The 18,047-nt window shown below is 40.9% G+C and overlaps 3 protein-coding genes across 3 annotated transcripts; 1 reads left to right on the top strand and 2 right to left on the bottom strand.

Annotated features, from left to right (window-relative positions):
* Nucleotides 1-131: 131 nt before the first annotated feature.
* farsa (phenylalanyl-tRNA synthetase subunit alpha) lies at nucleotides 132-6,569 on the top strand. The gene is made up of 13 exons (XM_088317535.1): nucleotides 132-328; nucleotides 1,169-1,306; nucleotides 1,492-1,590; nucleotides 1,677-1,795; nucleotides 2,007-2,099; nucleotides 2,544-2,672; nucleotides 2,744-2,859; nucleotides 2,946-3,030; nucleotides 3,820-3,919; nucleotides 4,271-4,439; nucleotides 5,178-5,255; nucleotides 5,924-6,038; nucleotides 6,262-6,569. The coding sequence occupies exons 1-13, from the start codon at nucleotides 182-184 to the stop codon at nucleotides 6,365-6,367; spliced, it is 1,494 nt and encodes a 497-aa protein (XP_088173661.1). The 5' UTR covers nucleotides 132-181; the 3' UTR covers nucleotides 6,368-6,569.
* A 272-nt stretch (nucleotides 6,570-6,841) lies between these two features.
* LOC148322758 (uncharacterized) lies at nucleotides 6,842-9,466 on the bottom strand. The gene is made up of 3 exons (XM_088317537.1): nucleotides 9,334-9,466; nucleotides 8,920-9,260; nucleotides 6,842-8,058 (listed from the first exon to the last, which is right to left on the bottom strand). Exons 2-3 carry the CDS (start codon nucleotides 9,215-9,217, stop codon nucleotides 7,790-7,792), a joined length of 567 nt encoding a protein of 188 aa, XP_088173663.1. The 5' UTR covers nucleotides 9,218-9,260; nucleotides 9,334-9,466; the 3' UTR covers nucleotides 6,842-7,789.
* Nucleotides 9,467-12,241: 2,775 nt separating this feature from the next.
* gcdhb (glutaryl-CoA dehydrogenase b) lies at nucleotides 12,242-17,567 on the bottom strand. The gene is made up of 12 exons (XM_088317815.1): nucleotides 17,403-17,567; nucleotides 16,912-17,027; nucleotides 16,523-16,552; nucleotides 16,284-16,424; nucleotides 15,869-15,931; nucleotides 15,508-15,678; nucleotides 15,247-15,376; nucleotides 13,830-14,046; nucleotides 13,614-13,717; nucleotides 13,405-13,530; nucleotides 12,848-13,008; nucleotides 12,242-12,721 (listed from the first exon to the last, which is right to left on the bottom strand). Exons 2-12 carry the CDS (start codon nucleotides 17,009-17,011, stop codon nucleotides 12,648-12,650), a joined length of 1,317 nt encoding a protein of 438 aa, XP_088173941.1. The 5' UTR covers nucleotides 17,012-17,027; nucleotides 17,403-17,567; the 3' UTR covers nucleotides 12,242-12,647.
* Nucleotides 17,568-18,047: the final 480 nt, after the last annotated feature.

Here is an 18,047-nt window from a genome sequence, read left to right as displayed (position 1 = left end):
CTCATTTATTCGTCTACGAAATTTTTATTTTTATCTCAATATAAATCCAACAAATGATTACAAAATATATTCTTACAAGGCTACAATGCCTGAATGGTTGCACAAAAAAATAAAAGCTCCAGCGTTGTGACGTCGTTTCCGGTTCCTTTGAGTTGTGCTCAGTGGAGACCAGAGACCGGTTATGGCCGACACGCGTGTAGTCGAGACGCTTCTTCAGTATATTGAGGCGGCTGAAGACGGCGTGGAAAGCCAAAATGTGGCTTGCAGCCTCGGAGTGGACCACCAGGTCATCGTGGGTGCCGTGAAGAGTTTGCAGTGTCTCGGTGAAGTGAGTTTTCCCTGTTTGAATTGCGGCGGAAGTTCCGCTGTCACGTCAACATTTGTAATGTGACTGATGCAATGCAGTGAGGTTGAAGACTACATAGGAGAGTTGCCTGACAGCTTGATGTGCTCCATGTAATATGGCCAACGTTTTATAGTATACAGACACTTAACAATTTTATTATTAATGCTTACTTTTTAACACTCGACTGCAGTAGTAGTAGTAGTAGTAGTAGCAGCTGCTGCACTAAGAGTACTCGTGCTGTATACTGGAAAAAAATCGTGTTCATGAGCCCAAAAGGCGAATTATTATTGTGGGGTGGGGTCGGAATTCCCTTCCAAACTTGCATGCAACCCAACTCAACAGCCACTCGCTCTCCCAAGAGTAATATGTCTTGGAAAGGAGGGTAAACTGACATCAACAAACTAAAAAACTGAGCATGTAATTATTTGGGAACTATCCTTTGCCATGACGAGACAGTCAACATTCTGTATTTTTGACACTTTTTTTTTAATTTTCTAATGTTATTTATTCTTCTAATGCTACTGCTTCAATGTTTTCCACAAAGATAGAGAGGCCAGATTGAGATGGTTTGAACCTATCCAGAGGCAGTGATATTGATAGAAGGATGTTGGAAATTGAGCTCCCTGGTTGGAGGCAAAGAGGAAGACCAAAGAAGAGGTGATTATGGTGAGGAAAGACTTGCAGGAAGCTGGAGTTGGAGCTGAAGATGCTGAGAACAGGAAGAGATAGAAGAGGATGATTGGCTGGGGCGACACCTGCTACTTAACTTAAAACTACCAATGACATTGAGAAAAAATGTATTGTGTGTTGTCTGGCCTTCAGATAATCTCAGCTGAGCTACGCTCCTCCAAACATTGGGAGCTGACCGATGAGGGAAAGGAGATTGCTGAGCAAGGCAGCCAGGAAGCTCGGGTCTTCAACTCGGTCCCGCTCGAGGGTCTCACCCAAAGTGACCTAATGGTAAGGCTGTCATAGGGTTACTCCTCTTATTCCACATTCATCGGTGTAATTCTTCAACACTAAATATTATTGCAAATTAATTTTTTTTTTTTACTTGCGTTCCCCTTTAAATAGTAGGTAGTTGAAATGTTAGCATATGCACAGTGATATTTCAGAGTCTGAAGAATTTTTGTCCGTGTGTGTAGAACATGCCTTTTGGAAAGATTGGCTTCAGCAAGGCCATGTCTAACAAGTGGATCCGATTGGACAAAGGTCATGAAGGCGGACCTAGGATATTCCAAACGGTATGCATGTCTTTAAGAGGGACTATAATTGTGTGTTTGACACTGGGAAAATGTATTTATTTGTGTGTTTCTGTTTGGCTCCACAGATGGAGAACATCGAGGATCAGGTTCGAGAGAAACTACTTCTTGTTCAGAAAGGCATCACTTCAAACTTGGACGAGAAAGAAAAGAATGAGCTGAAAAAACGAAAACTTCTCGCCGAAGTGTAAGTTCTGGATGTGTTCTTTTTATCTACCAGTGGGTGACAGTAGAGGACAGGTCTGCATGAGTGCGTTTAATTTTATCCAGAAAAAATTGTCTCATTTTTCTCATCTAATTCTGTCCTATCAAAGGTATTTTGAAGAGGACCATGCGTGAATCATAATTCTAAGTTGTAAATTGATATTTATTTGATTTCTTTTTATCAATGTGTCCAGGACGGTTAAGTCCTACTGGATCACGAAAGGCAACTCCTTCAGCACCACCGTCACCAAACAGGAGACGGAGCTCACCCCTGAGATGATTGCCACGTAAATCCAAATTATGTTCAACTGCTTTTTGAGCAAAATTTTGCTGTTTGTCCCGTCTGTCCTCATCTGTCCGTCAGTGACGGTGTGCAGGGTTTCAGACACAGGACGCAGAGCAATGAACGCCTATTAAAGGGGACCGTTCCAAAGATGGGGAATTTGTCCTAAAGGCAAGGCGGTACAAAGCCATGACAACTGAAATGAGCTCGAATTTATTATGTTAAAAAAAATAGGAGTCTACAGTAGCAAATGCAAAATGTTTTCTCTATTCATTTACGCTCAGTTAAAAATTTTGGTGGTTTGCTGCACAACTGCAAACGACTACCACAATTATACATTGTTGTTACATTGTAACTAACGTCTCTGATTGAATTAAAATAAAGTCGACTAAATATTGTTGTTTATAAAAGCATATCATGCTACACTAATGCATGTATTGCATCGCAGCGGCAGTTGGAAAGAGAAAAATTTCAAACCGTACAACTTCGATGCAATGGGTGTGGCCCCAGAGTGCGGCCACCTGCATCCGCTGATGAAGGTGCGAACACAGTTCAGACAGATCTTCTTGGAGATGGGGTGAGTTCTTTGTTATTAAGTGATCTGAGAAACGTACTCAACACTGACACGTTGAACACGTTTGTCTTTAGTTTCACTGAGATGCCAACCAACAACTTTATCGAGAGCTCTTTCTGGAACTTTGACTCGCTCTTCCAGCCGCAGCAGCACCCAGCCCGAGACCAGCACGACACCTTCTTCCTCTCCGGTGAGACCGAGTCTCTGATTATATTCCTCCCGCCGGAATCTTTCATGATGATTTTTGCATCGAGTCATTGTGTTCCATAATTCCAGACCCTGCTCATGCCCTTGAGTTACCCCAGGAGTACTTAGAAAGAGTGAAGAGGGTCCACTCCGAGGGCGGCTTTGGTTCACAAGGGTGAGATTTTCACATGAGGTCAATAGGATGAAAATTTTAGTGTTCAGTATTAGCCAAATAAGGTTTGACGTTGAAAATAATTTTTTCTCCACACAAACCTGCTTCAATTTTTAAAAACATGCGTGCCATGTGTTCAGAATAACATGTTTAAAAAGTGAGGAGATGCTTGCAATAGCTTTTATTACCATTCACATAAACATCGTGGGATGATTACAAATCAAAACGTGAAGATTTGCTTCATGATGTAACCATTTTTGTAAACAACATGAAGAAAATACACATTTATTTGTTTAACCACTGTTTCTGAGAACTGCTTCACAACTTATGTTGCATGGAATCAACCAATTTCCCGCTGGGCATTTGGACTCCATTCCACAATTGAAACAGCATTTTATTTTTTCTGTTGCATCATTTTTCTTATTGTCAGCCTATTTTGCGAGTCAAAAATCTGACTTCTCTTGCTGATTGAGTCTCCATTTCGCTGAGTTTATATAGTAAGGTTTTAATTTTGTCAAGACTAATGCAAACAGAGCTAGTATTCGGAAGAGACCCAAATCTCGTATTCTGGAAAATTTAAGAGTTCTTTTCATTAGAACTAAAGTGAGAATAGTTTGGACAATTTCATTCTCCCAACTTGACAGAACATTTTGATGTTGTCCCCTCACTGTGGCAACATAACTATGCACCAGTGCACCAAAAAAGTCCATATAGACAGGATGTGGATGAACTTGAATGTCCTATAAAGTACTTCCCTTCCCTTAACTTCTCTTCTACTGACTGCCCCCTCAGATACAAATATGACTGGAAGATTGAGGAGGCCCGGAAGAATATCCTCCGAACCCACACTACGGCAGTCAGCGCACGGATGCTGTATAAACTTGCACAACTGGTAAGTTGCACGTGCTCACACTTAAACTTGTGTGGCAAGGCATACAATGCTTTTAAGAACTTTTCTCAGGGTGTCTCTGCAGTTCTGTGTGGAGCACTTTCGAGACAGCTTTTTTGCTCCAGTGCACCCAGACTTAACCTGCGAGCATCCCATGCAATACGTCTGACCTCACTAAAGCTCTTGGCAGCTAAACTGGAGCAATCCTTGCACTGAGGTTCAAACATTTCCTGGAAAGCCGTGACGAGTAGAGTTTAAGTAGCACCGCAGCATGCTCAAGGGTCACATTGTGTTTGACGTGACATGAAGAGCACGCAGTGTGGTGACGACTAAACTGTGTCTCTTCTTCACCAGGAAAAGTTCACCCCCGTCAAATACTTCTCCATCGATCGGGTCTTCAGGAATGAGACATTAGACGCAACCCATCTGGCTGAGTTCCACCAAATAGAGGGTGTGGTGGCTGACTATGGGCTCACTCTGGGGGACCTCATGGGTGTCCTGCATCAGTTCTTCATCAAACTAGGTTAGAATGTTCAGATTATAGTCCTGAATCCTTTAATAACTCAACTGCAATACTATTCGGGGCATTTAAATTTTTTTTTTAATTTAAGGTCAACTCATAGGTCTGCAGGTACTTAGGCTATTTAGGGCCTGTTTTACTGTTTATTCACTCGATGCACTGTTCATAACAGGTAGTATCATTTTTTATTCATTTAAAAGAGAGTTTTGTACTTTCTGTAGTTCCAATGGTTTTCACCATGGAAAATGGAAAAAAAACAAAAAAAAACTGCAAGCGTCAGCCGAATAGGCCAACGAACATGTTACTGAGCGAGAGAAAATAAATCTATTAGGCAAGTAATTTGGAGGATGCCAGCAACTGATTAAAGGAGAAGTCAAATAAAATAAACGCTTTGCTTTGAAATGTTCAATGCGCCTTCACTAGTCTCAGCATGATTAATATTACGACCAATCACGGCTCAGCTTCACAAAAGAGGTGAGTCATGATTGGTGCTTACCTGAGCCCTGAGCAACTGTGATGTCATTCCAAAAATGTCTTCTGTCAGGACCATAGCAAAGAGGTTCATACAATAATTATAGTGTAAAAAAAAAAAAAAAATTCTTTTTTTAAAAAAATCACTATAGCGGGGCGCAATACGGCAAGGGATACTGTACAGAATGTTTATTTCTCGTCTGATACTTAGATACAAGGAAGCATACATTTCTCACATGCTTTTTTTTTTATTTAATATTTTTTTTTTAGGAATCACTAAACTACGTTTCAAGCCTGCCTACAACCCGTATACAGAGCCCAGTATGGAGGTCTTCAGCTATCATGAAGGTATTCATCTCACCATCTTGGCCAAAATGTATTCCTGCTTCAAAAAAATTAACACTATTGCTGGATTTTGAGTCAAGTTTTTTTATTTTAGTCATCTGTCTTTTAGCTGCAAATGCCATATGAAAGTAACAAATGACGAATAGTGTTTGCCCCATAAATTCATCTTTATCTTGCATGTCCAAGAAATTATTTTGAATTTAACGGCAGCATTCTACAAAATACACACAGTAGTTAGCGATTGCACAAATGCTTGTGGACACTTAGTCGGATATGGGCTGAAAATCAGCTCAAATAAGGGAATACCTGAACTTATTATCCAGGAACACGTCTGTGCTGAAACTATCATGGAAAAGCTTCTACCAGACTGAAAAGTCCATATGTCTCCTTACTTGTAAAGCAAATAGTGCGTTGGGGTTACAGTATGTTACGTTCGTAATTTCAAGTTGGAGATGTGCCTTGCTCTGCGGTTCGTGTGAATATCGTAAACACGACTCTATTCTGCTACAATTTGTTGTCATGGCAACTCTTTAATAATAGGGTACATATGCTGTTTTAGCTTTAGTGCTAATGTTAACATTTATGATTATGTGTAGTTCCAGTGAGAGTAAACCAAAAGAGAGAATGGTTGCTTCTTTATGCTAATGGATGGTTTGTCAATGTTTATACAGGACTAAAAAAGTGGGTGGAAGTGGGGAACTCTGGTGTCTTCAGACCAGAGATGCTGCTGCCTATGGGTCTCCCTGAGGGCGTGTCTGTTATTGCATGGGGACTCTCTCTGGAAAGGTAAACAAATAAATGACGGCTGCAGTCAGTTGTTTATTGAGCAAAGTGAATCAAATGAATGAATTGTTTTATTTTACGTCGCCGATTTCGAGATTAGGCAACATGTCTGTATGTTGTTCGTATGTCCAAGGAAAGTATCCTCGCAATCCATATTTAGTGATCCCCCCTCCCCCTCTCCCTTCGTTGAGCTGTTGCTCACTCAGCCTTCTCGTGCATCCCACAGACCCACCATGATTAAATACGGCATAAACAACATCAGAGAGCTGGTGGGACACAAGGTCAATCTTCAGATGGTCTATGACAGCCCCATTTGTCGACTGGACTCCTGAGTTTGGTGCAGATGTCTTTTAGATTTTGGACCCACTCTGTCTCTGTAGCCATAAATTGAGTACAACTCTATTTGATGGCGTTTTAAATTCAGGTGAGAGGCTTTTGTATACACTAGAAAGCAACACAATAGGACCCAAAACCATTCTGTGTGTCAACTGTATAGGTTCCTTTTGAATAATAAAAATTTTTCAAACTGTAGAACTCCTACACTTCTCTCTTTATATAGACTTTTAAGTGACGTCACGTCTAATGGGTCATGGTGTCTTAACGTGCTAAATTTGACAATTGTAAAATGGTGTCCGCATTATTGTGGTTGTGTTTTGTGAATTGAGTCAGACAGAGTCACAAACATTTTCACTATGTCGACACTCTTTTGTAGCGTTGTTTGTATTGATTGCTCTTGGTATGACCCAAAACATGAGTTTAATGCTCCTTTATTTGTTTATGTCTATAGATTTTATTTTTTTTGGGGGGGGGGGGGGTATTTGGCACATGGTTTGGTAAACCCCTCCATTGACCCTGACCTGGATCAAGGTGTAAAAATTCACACACTCGCACCAAAATCTCACAGTAAGTCCTCTGAGAAGAGTTGTTATGCTTTCTGGAGCGCATCTCTGTAAGTGTCCCGACACATTTGTCCATACGCGGTTGTGCTTTGCACACAAACTGGGGGAAACCTCGGAAGTGTTTTCCGTGCAGGCTCCAAGGATTAAGTCTTGTTGTGTACATGTGGACTCCCTGGAACTCCTTAAGTCTTCATTTTAAGGTTAATCCCCCAGCAACTCCAAATAGCATTTTTGTGAAGTGTGTACGCCGGCCAACTGATCGCTTCAAAGGTTTGAATGGCCGCCTGGCTGACGTGCAGACTGAATTCAGAGGTCAGCATAATATATGTGAGAGTCTGGCAAGTAGGATAACAAGCGTGTGATACAAAGTGCGGCGACTCATGAAATACGACCAAATCCAAATAGTGTAGCCATAATTTGTCTGTCTGTGATGCTACCTGTATCAACATGGCAATGACAAACTGGCCAAAATGGTAGACAAGCCACACATGTGCTACCAATACTGTATGTATTTTTGAACCGCTTCTCTGAAGCTCAGGCACACAGAAATTATCCCATGATCTCTAATCCTTTTTGTCCTTGCCTTCTCCTTCACTGATTTTTTTTTTTTTCCAAGTCTGAGCCAAACTGCAGTCTTACGTGTTGCATTATTCACAGAAACCTTTGCAGATTTCTAAGACAAGCACACCGAGGTTTGATCTCCCGGTGTGCTTGCACGAGGCTTTGACACATTGCATGCAAATGGAAATAATCTCCGTACATTTTATCCAGTATTCAGTTTAATATCAGAGTTCTTTTGATGAGATCTCCCTCTGTGAACTGGCTGACTGGTGGTCATCGTCCTCAATGCGGATTCTAATCTCCTTGGTCGGGGAGAGCAGGAGAGTTCTGACTTGTCGGGCTGTGGAGGTGTGGGAAGAAAGATGGGATGTAAGGAATGGTGGCCAGCAACAGGGGGCTGGTCTCGGGACTGTCGTCCAGCGGCAGTGGGATGACCACGTCATCCTGGTCCCACACGTGGAAGGCGTTGTGGGCAAACGGGTGTGGTGGGGGGTGACTGGCCAGGCGTTGTGGGTTGTTGTCCTGGTCTTTGTCCTCATTGCCAAGCGGGCCCAACATGCACTCTGAAGGAGGATATGACGTTAGTGTTATTTGACACAAATCAGTGCAGGAGGGCCGAGATAGTCGGCTAAAGTACGTAAATAGTCCTGATCTCAAAATTATCTATCTCTTGCTAATTGCACTACACCTTGTCATATCGCTAGAACTCGTTAAACAGCGTTCCTCCCGAATTCTTTGCTTTAATTTGCGCTGCATGAGGATAATGGCTGACGTAGTCGGCCCGAAATATCCCCAAAGTTACCCAGAATTGGGTTTTTCTTCTTTTTAATGACAGCAAATATTTCTTAAGACGTGATTGATATTGTAAATCAAAGCACTTATCAAGCGTATTCAAAAAAATGAAACTGGCAAAATGAAAATGAAATATTGACCAATGTTTCCTAACCTTTATGAGTAGCCTTCACATAAAAAAGACAATCATCACATTCATCTAGTGTATTTGTTATGCTTGTAACTATGTGTCGCTGGCATAAAAAAAATAAACAAATACATTATTTGTAGCAAATAATTCCAGACAAATTAAATGAAATTGAATTACTTCGCATGGCACACGTGATCTCTGATTGGGAATCACTGATATAGACTAACGACATATGTCGAAAAATTGAATCATTTATGATTTCACAAATTTTTATTTTTTTTTAATTCGCATTACATTTTCAAACAGTGTAAAATGAACCATTTTTAACCTGGACTGGTCTAATAAAAAAAATAACTATACCCTTATATACATGAGAGAGAGAGAGAGAGAGAGAGAGAGCGAGAGAGAGAGAGAGAGAGAGAGAGAGAGAGAGAGAGAGACGCACACAAAAGTATGGTCTGAATATTTGTGAGAAATTAAAAAATACCAAATTGTAACCTACCTGCAATATCAATGGCCAGATCCTTAATGAGATGTCCAATAATGGCATATGCCACTCCAACCACCACCAGGACCGCCATGAGCAGGTAGAGCACCGCCTTGGGCAGGGGGATCAGCTCCTTCGTCACAGGCTTATACTGCTTGTACAGTGGCTCCTCTAAAGAATACGGATAGGCGTGGGCATTGTCCGTAGCGTTCCACATTGTGAAATTATATCCGCTCATGATCGTGGGAAAAAATGTTTCAGTTCTTAACGCCTTGTCACTCAAACGTGGATACAAGCGATGCTCCTTCCACATGAAGTCCCGCGGAAAATTTCAAGTTACTGTTCATGAAGTGGATCTGTGAGAACAAAAGAGCTGTTACAATCTGATTTGACGTGAGAAATGTGAATTTTTTTTGTCAAAATGCTCACCTTTCTGTTGGTGGTGCGGGTCCATGCATGTCAACTGAGGAGCTGCAAGTTGATGCTGCTCAGCCAGCAGAGGCACTCAGCTCTGTCGTCATGTCATGAACACGCCTCCGCTCACCACGGGCTTATGTTGCCCTTAATTCCCTCAAGTTAGCCAGAAGCTGCTGACTTGGGAAACGTTCACGCTACGTCTTATGTGCAAAAGGTTGTTACTAAACTCTTGATTTGGGGTCTATTTATAATCGTGCAATATTTTGCCAACATTATCAATATTTGATAATATAGTAATGGTCATAATATATTGGAATGAAAATACCAACAAAAAGTCACAGCTATTAACAATGGACATTTAAAAAGTCTGCACACCCCTGTTTTTGTGCTTTTGTGATGGTAAATAAAATAGACCAAGATGAAGTGACACCTGAAATGTGGTTGCGCAAGTGTGCACACCCTCTCATAAGTGTGGCTGTTTGAATCAACCAATCACATGCCAACTTATATTTGAATAGGAGTCTGCACACAGCCGCCATTTACAGTGCCTCTGATTAAACACAAAGTTCAGCTGTTCTAGTCGGCTTTTCCTGACATTGTTTTTCCTTTCTTGCAGGAGCGCAAAGCTTTTTTATCAACACTGACTGCTATTTTGAACGTTTCATCACTTTCCACTTTGTCTAAAAATCACAAGTTTAGGCTTAATCAGAGGATTTCCTCCCAGTGGCATACTTCCTGCAAGTTGCCTAAAGATGGCCAATTATGAGTCCCATTGAGCTGATGATGGCGACTGAGCCTTTATTAGAAGTAGCTTCTAATCCATGATGATTAATTCCGTCATCCTAAGTGTCTAAGTGTGAGGCTGCCATGTCAGAGCGGATGAGAGAAAATTAGCGAGGAGGCGGCAGATGACAGCCCTTGTTATTTCCCACACTTGAGTTGATTTCATGGAGGAAGGCAAGCATCATGTCAGCCGCCATCACCATCCACGGCTGAGAGGACACAGAGCACGCAGGCCATTTGGGCCACAATTAGTCACAGTGACTCACACATGCCCAAATGATGAAAAGTGATTGGTCCAAAGTGGAAAAAAAATGGGAGAGTCATTTCCTTATGTAAGAGCTATGCGGGACATGCACAGCCAGGGATTTGCCACTTTTTAATTCCCTCCACTTCAAAGTGGCAGACTGACATGTAATGAAGCTGGGTGGCGTGGTGGTCTTTATCTGCTTGACCGCCCCCCTCATGCGCTCACAAAGATGAGCTGCTAATCACTGGAAATATGCTCAAGGGGTTCACCTCTACTAAGTTGCTTCAGTAGTAATCTTCAAACCCAAGTCAGGTGTTGGGATGCAGTACAAGACTAGTTTGGTTGTTTGAAAATTAGATCATGACCTTTGACATTTTATTAAGTGTTGTAAATCTATCTATTCGAGTAGTTTATAGCAACAGGCAGTGCAATTATCTTCACGAGATGGGAGAACAATAAAACGAAAGTTACGTCTGTAACTGCGGTTCACAGAATTATTTGAAAAAAAAATAAATAAAAAAACAAAACCTCATGAAACAGGCCTGGTCAAAAATAACCAGAAAAGATTAAGTGTCCTGCTACGATTCCAAAAGCATGCATGTTTGTTAAAGGGGACGTCAACGCTTTTTTATTTATTTTTTGCAAAAAGTTTTATGCACCTTCACTAGTCTAATTATGGCTTTCCGATTGATATTAATTTTGTGTTTGTGGAATATGAATTAAGCAGCAAAATCTGTCCATTTTTAGCCATCTCGAAAAGGGCGGCCATTTTGTCACTGTCCGTTGACTGAAAATTTCTTCACAGTTGCGACCAATCACAGCTCACATGTTTTCTGAAGCTGAGGCAAGATTGGTCGGTCGTCTGTGCCCTGAGCTACTGTGATGTCATTTTCATCCCACAGAAGTGATAAAATGGCCATCTCGTGAGGTGGCCAAAAACGGCTGGATTTTGCTGTTTAATTCATATTCCACAATTGCAAGATGAATCCGAATTCCATCTTTAGACTAATGAAAGCACATGAAAATGTTTTTGAAAATAATTTCCAAAGGTTGACGTCCCCTTTATAGCGTTATGCAAATGAAAGCTATTTACCATCTGAATTCACACAGAGGCCATGCAGCAGGTGTGGTATTTCCTTTAGTTGACATTTTCAGCCCACAGCCCCCACCCCCCCACCCCCCGTGTGGGACAGGATGATCTGAACGTGATCATCCTATAGAGGATAATACTGTCATGTGTGACCTCATGGCAGCAAAAAGGAGCACAGGTGCACTTATGTAACTTGCCAACTGCATCATGGGAGGAGCGTCTTCAACATTTGCCATGTGCTCCCCTGATTTTGAGAACGCCACATTTAACAGCCTTGGTAAACCAACCCCCCACCCCCTAAAAAAAATCCCTTTGCATGTTTTAGCAGAGTGACTTCTTTCAATTTATTATACATATCGTTACATAACATTTTTCACTTTATCTCATTGGCTTGATTGATGTTCTGAAACTAAATGAACCGTTTCACAAAATCTTTTTACATATGTATATTTACAGGTTGCGCCAAATTAAGCTTATTTTCTTTTTATATTGCATTCAACTGTAAATAAAGTTTTGTATAATAAATGGAGTATATTTAGAGTCAGGGTTAAAATGACAAAAGATTGATACAATATAAAATTAATTTGTTTGCATCTTCTACCACCGCATATTTTATAGCATTTAGAACGACTAAAAATAAAAAATTATGAACATTTTCCAAAAATCCTTCATCCTGCAATATTAATGTCCATCCAATTTCGAGAGCGTTTGTTGTCAAAGATCGTGGGTAAGATGGCTCCTTTGGGTTCTTACAGCATGCTTGTAACAGAACAAATGAATCCAAGAAGACATTAGACAAATACGAACCATGAATACTTTTTATTGAAAAGCGCCATTTTTCAAACTTGACCTTTAGCACAACATGCAGTCATGATCTTCTCAAGAAAAGAACCCGTTAAGTGCTGCAGAATTATGAATCACATCTGGGAGAACCGCTCATCGCACTTATACTTCACAAGTGGAGATTTGGAGAGTTGAATTTCCGTATCTCTTATCAGTAACCTACAACGAATCTAATCTTGACATCAAAATGTCCTAATGCAGTAATTTCGATGAAACGAGATGGGGAAAAAAAGCTGTCATTTAAATTAGAAAAATATCTCTCTTTATAGTCCACACAGTCATATTACAGAACTGACGTGTACAGCAAGTTTCATTTCAGACGGCAAACTCTAGTTAGATGAAAGCAGCAATAAGAAATTGTGACTATTTGCCCACAGTGAAGGACTGCAGCCCAGTGATGGCTCTGCCCAGGATCAATGCGTGGATATCATGGGTACCTGGAGGTGGAGAAATGGTGGTTAAAAATACGAGTAACATTTACAGTATAGTCAGCAGGATGTGATCACTGGGTGGAAATATTTTTTTAAGGAAATCAAAAAAAAAAAAAAGATGCCTCTTCACACCTTCATATGTGTTGACGGCCTCCAGGTTCATGACGTGGCGGATGATGTGGTACTCGTCTGCGATGCCGTTTCCTCCCAACATGTCTCGGGCCTGTCGGGCAATGTCCAGGGCTTTGCCGCAGCTGTTCCTCTTCAGCATGGAGATCATCTCCGGGGCAGCCCTGGTCATAAAACAACATGCTTTGTTTAGACGTGCTCGAAAAGCAATGTCACTTCTTAAGCTTTCATTTGGAATTTCGAGGGTCGGCTTGAGTCACTCCATTTGATATGTTGACTTTAGCGGAACAAGAGCCCCAACAAATATTCCGCCATAGATGCTATATATTTCACCATACATAATTATCGCACATCATACTGGGAAGTGTGTCCAATAGTTTGCCTTTTTTCAGGTAAGTATCAGAAAAAGATCCAAATGTTATGCAATGTAGTTAAATCCTAATTGAATTCAAAATGTTACTATTTAAGGCATCAGTGTGTTGCGCAAGTGTAACAAAATTATTCCCAAATTAGCGCAAGCTACTCGGTGCACTTTTATGCCTTTCCTCAGTTGTCCTTACTTTTTCTCATCGATGAGCCGTCCCAATTGCAGGCAGGACTGCAGGCCAATGGTGATCTCTGTCAACATGTCAGCCATCTTTTTCTGCATGAGCTGATTCCGTGCGAGCGGCACCCCAAACTGGATCCTGGTTTAGGAAACAAGAACGCAGTTGCGGTGTGTCGCCTTATCTTGCAAAGACAGCGAGACATCAGAAACAACTTCTCTGACCTGTCTAGTGTGTACTGACGAGCTGCATGGAAACAGAACTCTGCGGCCCCTAGAGCCCCCCATGCAATGCCATAACGAGCGTTGTTCAGGCAGCCAAAGGGACCCTGGAAGCATTGACACACATGAATGAGAAAAATTTGCACCGCTTAGCGAAGTGATTCTCAACTGGTGGATTAGGACCCAATACTAAGTTGCAAACCCATCCACTCCACTCACCCCAAGGCCAGAAACATTAGGAAGCAGGTTCTCCTCCGGAACCTCCACCTCATCCATGACGATCATGCCAGTGGCGGACGCTCTCAGGGAGAACTTGCCCTCAATCTTGGGTGTGGAGAAGCCTTTCATGCCTCGCTCCAGGATGAAGCCGCGAATCTTCCCGTCATCACATTTTGCCCACACCACTGCAATGTCCGCCACTGGGGAGTTGGTGATCCTGTAGATGGGAGCGGCATAGAATTACATCAATGCACATCAACTCCTTGTAAAGGTATGCTTTTTGAAACATCTTGTTTTGACCGCCATTGGGTAAAAGAATGCTGAATTACATTTTAAGATGTAAATGCAAGTATCCAATATCCATCCAGCATCATATGTGTTGTTGGTGAGCCAGATGGACTGGTTGCCAGGATGTATAGACACAAACGATTAACTAACTATTCAAAAGTCATGTTTACACCTATATATAATTTAGACGCTTCCATGAACATGCATTTTTTGTGAACGTGTTAGGAAAATGGAGTAGCCATTAAAAAAAAAAATCATTCAAGCACAATAACAGTACGCAAACACTGCACAGAAGTGCCAGAGTTGAGATTTGAATTCAGAACCTCTCAACTGAGGTAGATAGATATATATAAAACGTGTAAAGACTGCCCCCTTGTGGATATTTGGTAACATTACACCATTCCATAACGGCAGCGTTGACTTTTTTTTATTGGTTATTTAAAAGAGGCAGAAAGTTCTGACTTAACTTTGAACTCGGCACAACTTGACTCAGGCTGTAATGCTTGGAGCTCCATCCATGTTTACTTGTTGAATGATTTTCAAGAGTAAATAGTCAAAGTCAATTCAGGTCTCTTGATTAACAAGTCAAAGTCAAGTTGAGTTTTTTTCTTGTTTTTTTTTTTACAAATATTAGCCAAGCAGGCTGCACGTCCTAAAATTGGTCATCCGCTGACGTTCAAAAAAAAGTAACAAGCCTATTTTGACAAAGGAGCTACAAGCACAAACAAGTTTTCAAGTGTAGAGAACAAAAAATAAATACTCCAGTAAAGCAGAGATACCTAAAAAGAAAAAGAAAATACTGTGCAAGTGAAAGTTATTGAAATATCTGCAACAGCTCTAAATATGATTCTGTTTAGTTCTATTCAAAAATAGTTCATTCCTGACAGTGCCAAATTAAATTGCAATTTCAAGGATTTTTTTTTTTAATACTATCATGATTTTGTTTTGTGTTTTACATTATGTCAGATGCAGGAACAAATTTCACCATTAATCTATTGAGTTTGTTACATCATTTCACATTTGAGGTCACATGACTGAGGTTTGACTTAAGATCGCACACACACCACTACGTCACAGGGAATCTAAAGAAATCATTCCAGTTTGATCCCCACACTCTGGTCGCACTCACCACGTCTTGGAGCCAGTGAGGGAGTAGGTGCCGCTGGACGGGTTGTACTTCGCTCTGGTCTCCATGCTGCTTGGGTCGCTGCCGTGGTTTGGCTCTGTCAGGCCAAAGCAACCGAGGATCTCTCCACGAGCTGAATATGGAAAGGAGGTAATTTTTTCCCACAATATTTATTCACTGTGTAGCAGTTTCTAACTAGCCAGATACCAGCCAGTAATACCTCACATAGCAATTACTAATTGTTGCGATTGCTCTTGTTCTTACCCAGCTTGGGCAGGTACTTTTGCTTCTGCTCCTCGGTACCATACGCATTAATGGGATGCATGACCAGTGACGACTGCACACTCATGACTGAACGGTAGCCGCTGTCTACGCTTTCTACTTCTTTAGCAATCAGACCGTAGGCCACATAGCTTGTCCCCGCACAGCCGTAACCTTTACATCAAAGACAGGATAGGAAACAAAACAGGCTGATTGTAATCAAATCACATTCAGTTCACCTGAGGCAACATTTTATGTTCTAGGTTGTCCAGCAAAAAAAGTTGAAAATAAAATGCTTCACTAAGCATGCAAGTGGGTCTCTCATGTTCACATCCAAAAAAGGACATTATGTGTTCACACTAACCTTTAATGGTTGGACCAAGGACACCCATCTCCCCCATCTCGGACACTATTTCTCTGTGGAATACTGAGCGAAAATAACAAAAGATGTGTGTATTTTGCACGAAAAAAGTTTTATCCATCACAGTATAATAACGTGTTGATATAAGCCAATTTGATAGTTGACCGAGTCCAAAATTCCCGATACACTAAACAAAATAGAAGCTATTAATGGACTGAGTTCCTTACATTCAATTGACTCACCCAGTTCTACCCGTGGAGAAAAATGTTCCTTTACATGAAATAATAAACAATTTACAAAACTTTAATCAGTTTTGGTATAGTAAAGAAAACAAGTCAATCTCACGGCTGTGTCCGTAATACACATTTTTGGCTGAGATCGAAAATAACACTCTAGGACTACAATGCATGTGACTTACCTTCATTTCTGTTTGCTAAAATGATGCGTGACATCAGTTTGTCTTGGCAGTAGTTTCGAAAAGCGTCTCTGATCAGAACCTCCTCCTCCGTCAGCAGGCCTTCCAGGTCCAGAGCATCACGCCAGTTGAACTGGACTTTTGCTATTCGCGTTAAAAACGGGAACACAAAGGAATCAACCTTAAATTGTTACAAAACATTTTTGACATATCTATAAAAAAAATGAAAAAAATCCACTTACTTGCGTTGGTCTTCTCAATCTTCTCTGCATCTTGAAAAGTGATTAGTATGGTGGTTAAGAAAGAAAGATATGCATCTTAATTCGCTGCTGGGAATAATATATGAACCTTACTATATAAATATAATATTGTAGTTAGTACATCTTCCTCACAGTGAAGAGGTCCCAGTGCTTTTATGAGGCCACTCTGTTTACATCACAAATTCTCAGAAACTTACATGATAGGGGAGTAAATTGTGTGCGAACAAGCGCATTGTTGTTCCCGTCTGATTCCAGATTGCATTTGATTTATTGCGCCGATTTCAGACACATGTATATATATATATATATATATATATATATATATATAGAAATGAATTAATTTGAAGCTCACTATATTGACGATGACTTACCCAACCTAAAAGGTGCTGCAGTCCCCTGTGCTCGAGCAAAAGAAAGTTGGGCACATCGCTGAGGTTGAGCCAAGAGACGACACACGTTCCTTAATGCCATGATAGAGATTCAATGTCTGGGAGGACGAAACAGTTAGTCAATAATCTGAAATGGGCAAAAGAACTTCAAGGTGCACTAAAGTGAAGGTGTTGCATAACCTTGAATGTGTGTGCACGCCACTTGCAGTGTCGATCAGAGCAAAGTGTTGGTATTAAATACAACACTGGTTTAGCCAGATCCCATTAAAATCATATTAATTCGAATGTCCAATGACAAACAAGCTCGGCTAACTAACTCGGCTAACGTACTGTATCGTATGCTATTGTTGCTATTAGCTAACAACGCTTGCTCGTACTTTTGGTGTCAACAAGAGAGACCCCTACTATTTTCATGCGTAGTTATTTAAAATCTAAGCAAAATATGCAGTAAAATCTGCTTTAGAGTAATTTACCTGTCTTCAGAAGAAAAACGTTTGTCCTGCATGCACTTTTCGGTCTTGGTCTGACAGGCTGGCCCGTGACGTCATCGCGCAAGGGACGTCACATTATGTAGTCGGGGCTGGACTTGTTTACGACAAGTTGTTTTTTTTCTTGTTCATGACACGTTGTTCTTTCACAACATGAGCCGTAGCTGGGCTGTAATTCCACGAAAGGGGCCGACATTGCGGACGCGAAGAGAAGACAGAAAAAAAACTCAATCTGGCGCCGCCTCATTATTATGCTGCGCTTCCTCAATATAGGCTTAATAATAATAATAATAATAATAATAATAATAATAATATCTAATATATCAAGATGTATTGTGCTAAAAAAAATAATACATTTGACCACAAGAGGGCACATAGGATTACAAAACCCACCAGCCATACGTCATCTACGCCACTTGGTCTAGGGGTTCCTCAATAATATACGACTGACTTGTGGTAATAAATAGACATGTCTTATATGATCTTCGGCAATGTTAATGCCTAAAGTTTATCCTGGTTGGTCCATGAGCATGGGCGTGTGTACAGTAAAAAAAATGTCGGCCTGCTGCTTTACAATGTACTGTAATTATTTTATCAAAAGTACAAGATTAGATTTATCATCACAGTGGA

The sequence above is a fragment of the Idiotropiscis lumnitzeri genome, chromosome 15 (assembly GCF_059441095.1).
Source record: "Idiotropiscis lumnitzeri isolate Australia: NSW breed Sydney's pygmy pipehorse chromosome 15, RoL_Ilum_1.0, whole genome shotgun sequence".
NCBI lineage: Eukaryota > Metazoa > Chordata > Actinopteri > Syngnathiformes > Syngnathidae > Idiotropiscis > Idiotropiscis lumnitzeri.
Note: the sequence above shows the minus strand (reverse complement) of the source record. Positions and strands in the feature narration are given on the sequence as shown.

Excerpts from the sequence above, each read along its gene's own strand:
- farsa (XM_088317535.1), top strand. The coding sequence starts at position 182 with ATGGCCGACACGCGTGTAGTCGAGACGCTTCTTCAGTATATTGAGGCG. Across the intron at positions 2,860-2,945 it reads CGACACCTTCTTCCTCTCCG|ACCCTGCTCATGCCCTTGAG; the intron begins GTGAGACCGAGT and ends CCATAATTCCAG. Across the intron at positions 3,920-4,270 it reads TGTATAAACTTGCACAACTG|GAAAAGTTCACCCCCGTCAA; the intron begins GTAAGTTGCACG and ends CTTCTTCACCAG.
- LOC148322758 (XM_088317537.1), bottom strand. The coding sequence starts at position 9,217 with ATGTGGAAGGAGCATCGCTTGTATCCACGTTTGAGTGACAAGGCGTTA. Across the intron at positions 8,059-8,919 it reads TCTGGCCATTGATATTGCAG|AGTGCATGTTGGGCCCGCTT; the intron begins GTAGGTTACAAT and ends ATCCTCCTTCAG.
- gcdhb (XM_088317815.1), bottom strand. The coding sequence starts at position 17,011 with ATGGCATTAAGGAACGTGTGTCGTCTCTTGGCTCAACCTCAGCGATGT. Across the intron at positions 15,679-15,868 it reads CCTTGGTCCAACCATTAAAG|GTTACGGCTGTGCGGGGACA; the intron begins GTTAGTGTGAAC and ends TTTGATGTAAAG. Across the intron at positions 13,531-13,613 it reads CGTCAGTACACACTAGACAG|GATCCAGTTTGGGGTGCCGC; the intron begins GTCAGAGAAGTT and ends TTCCTAAACCAG.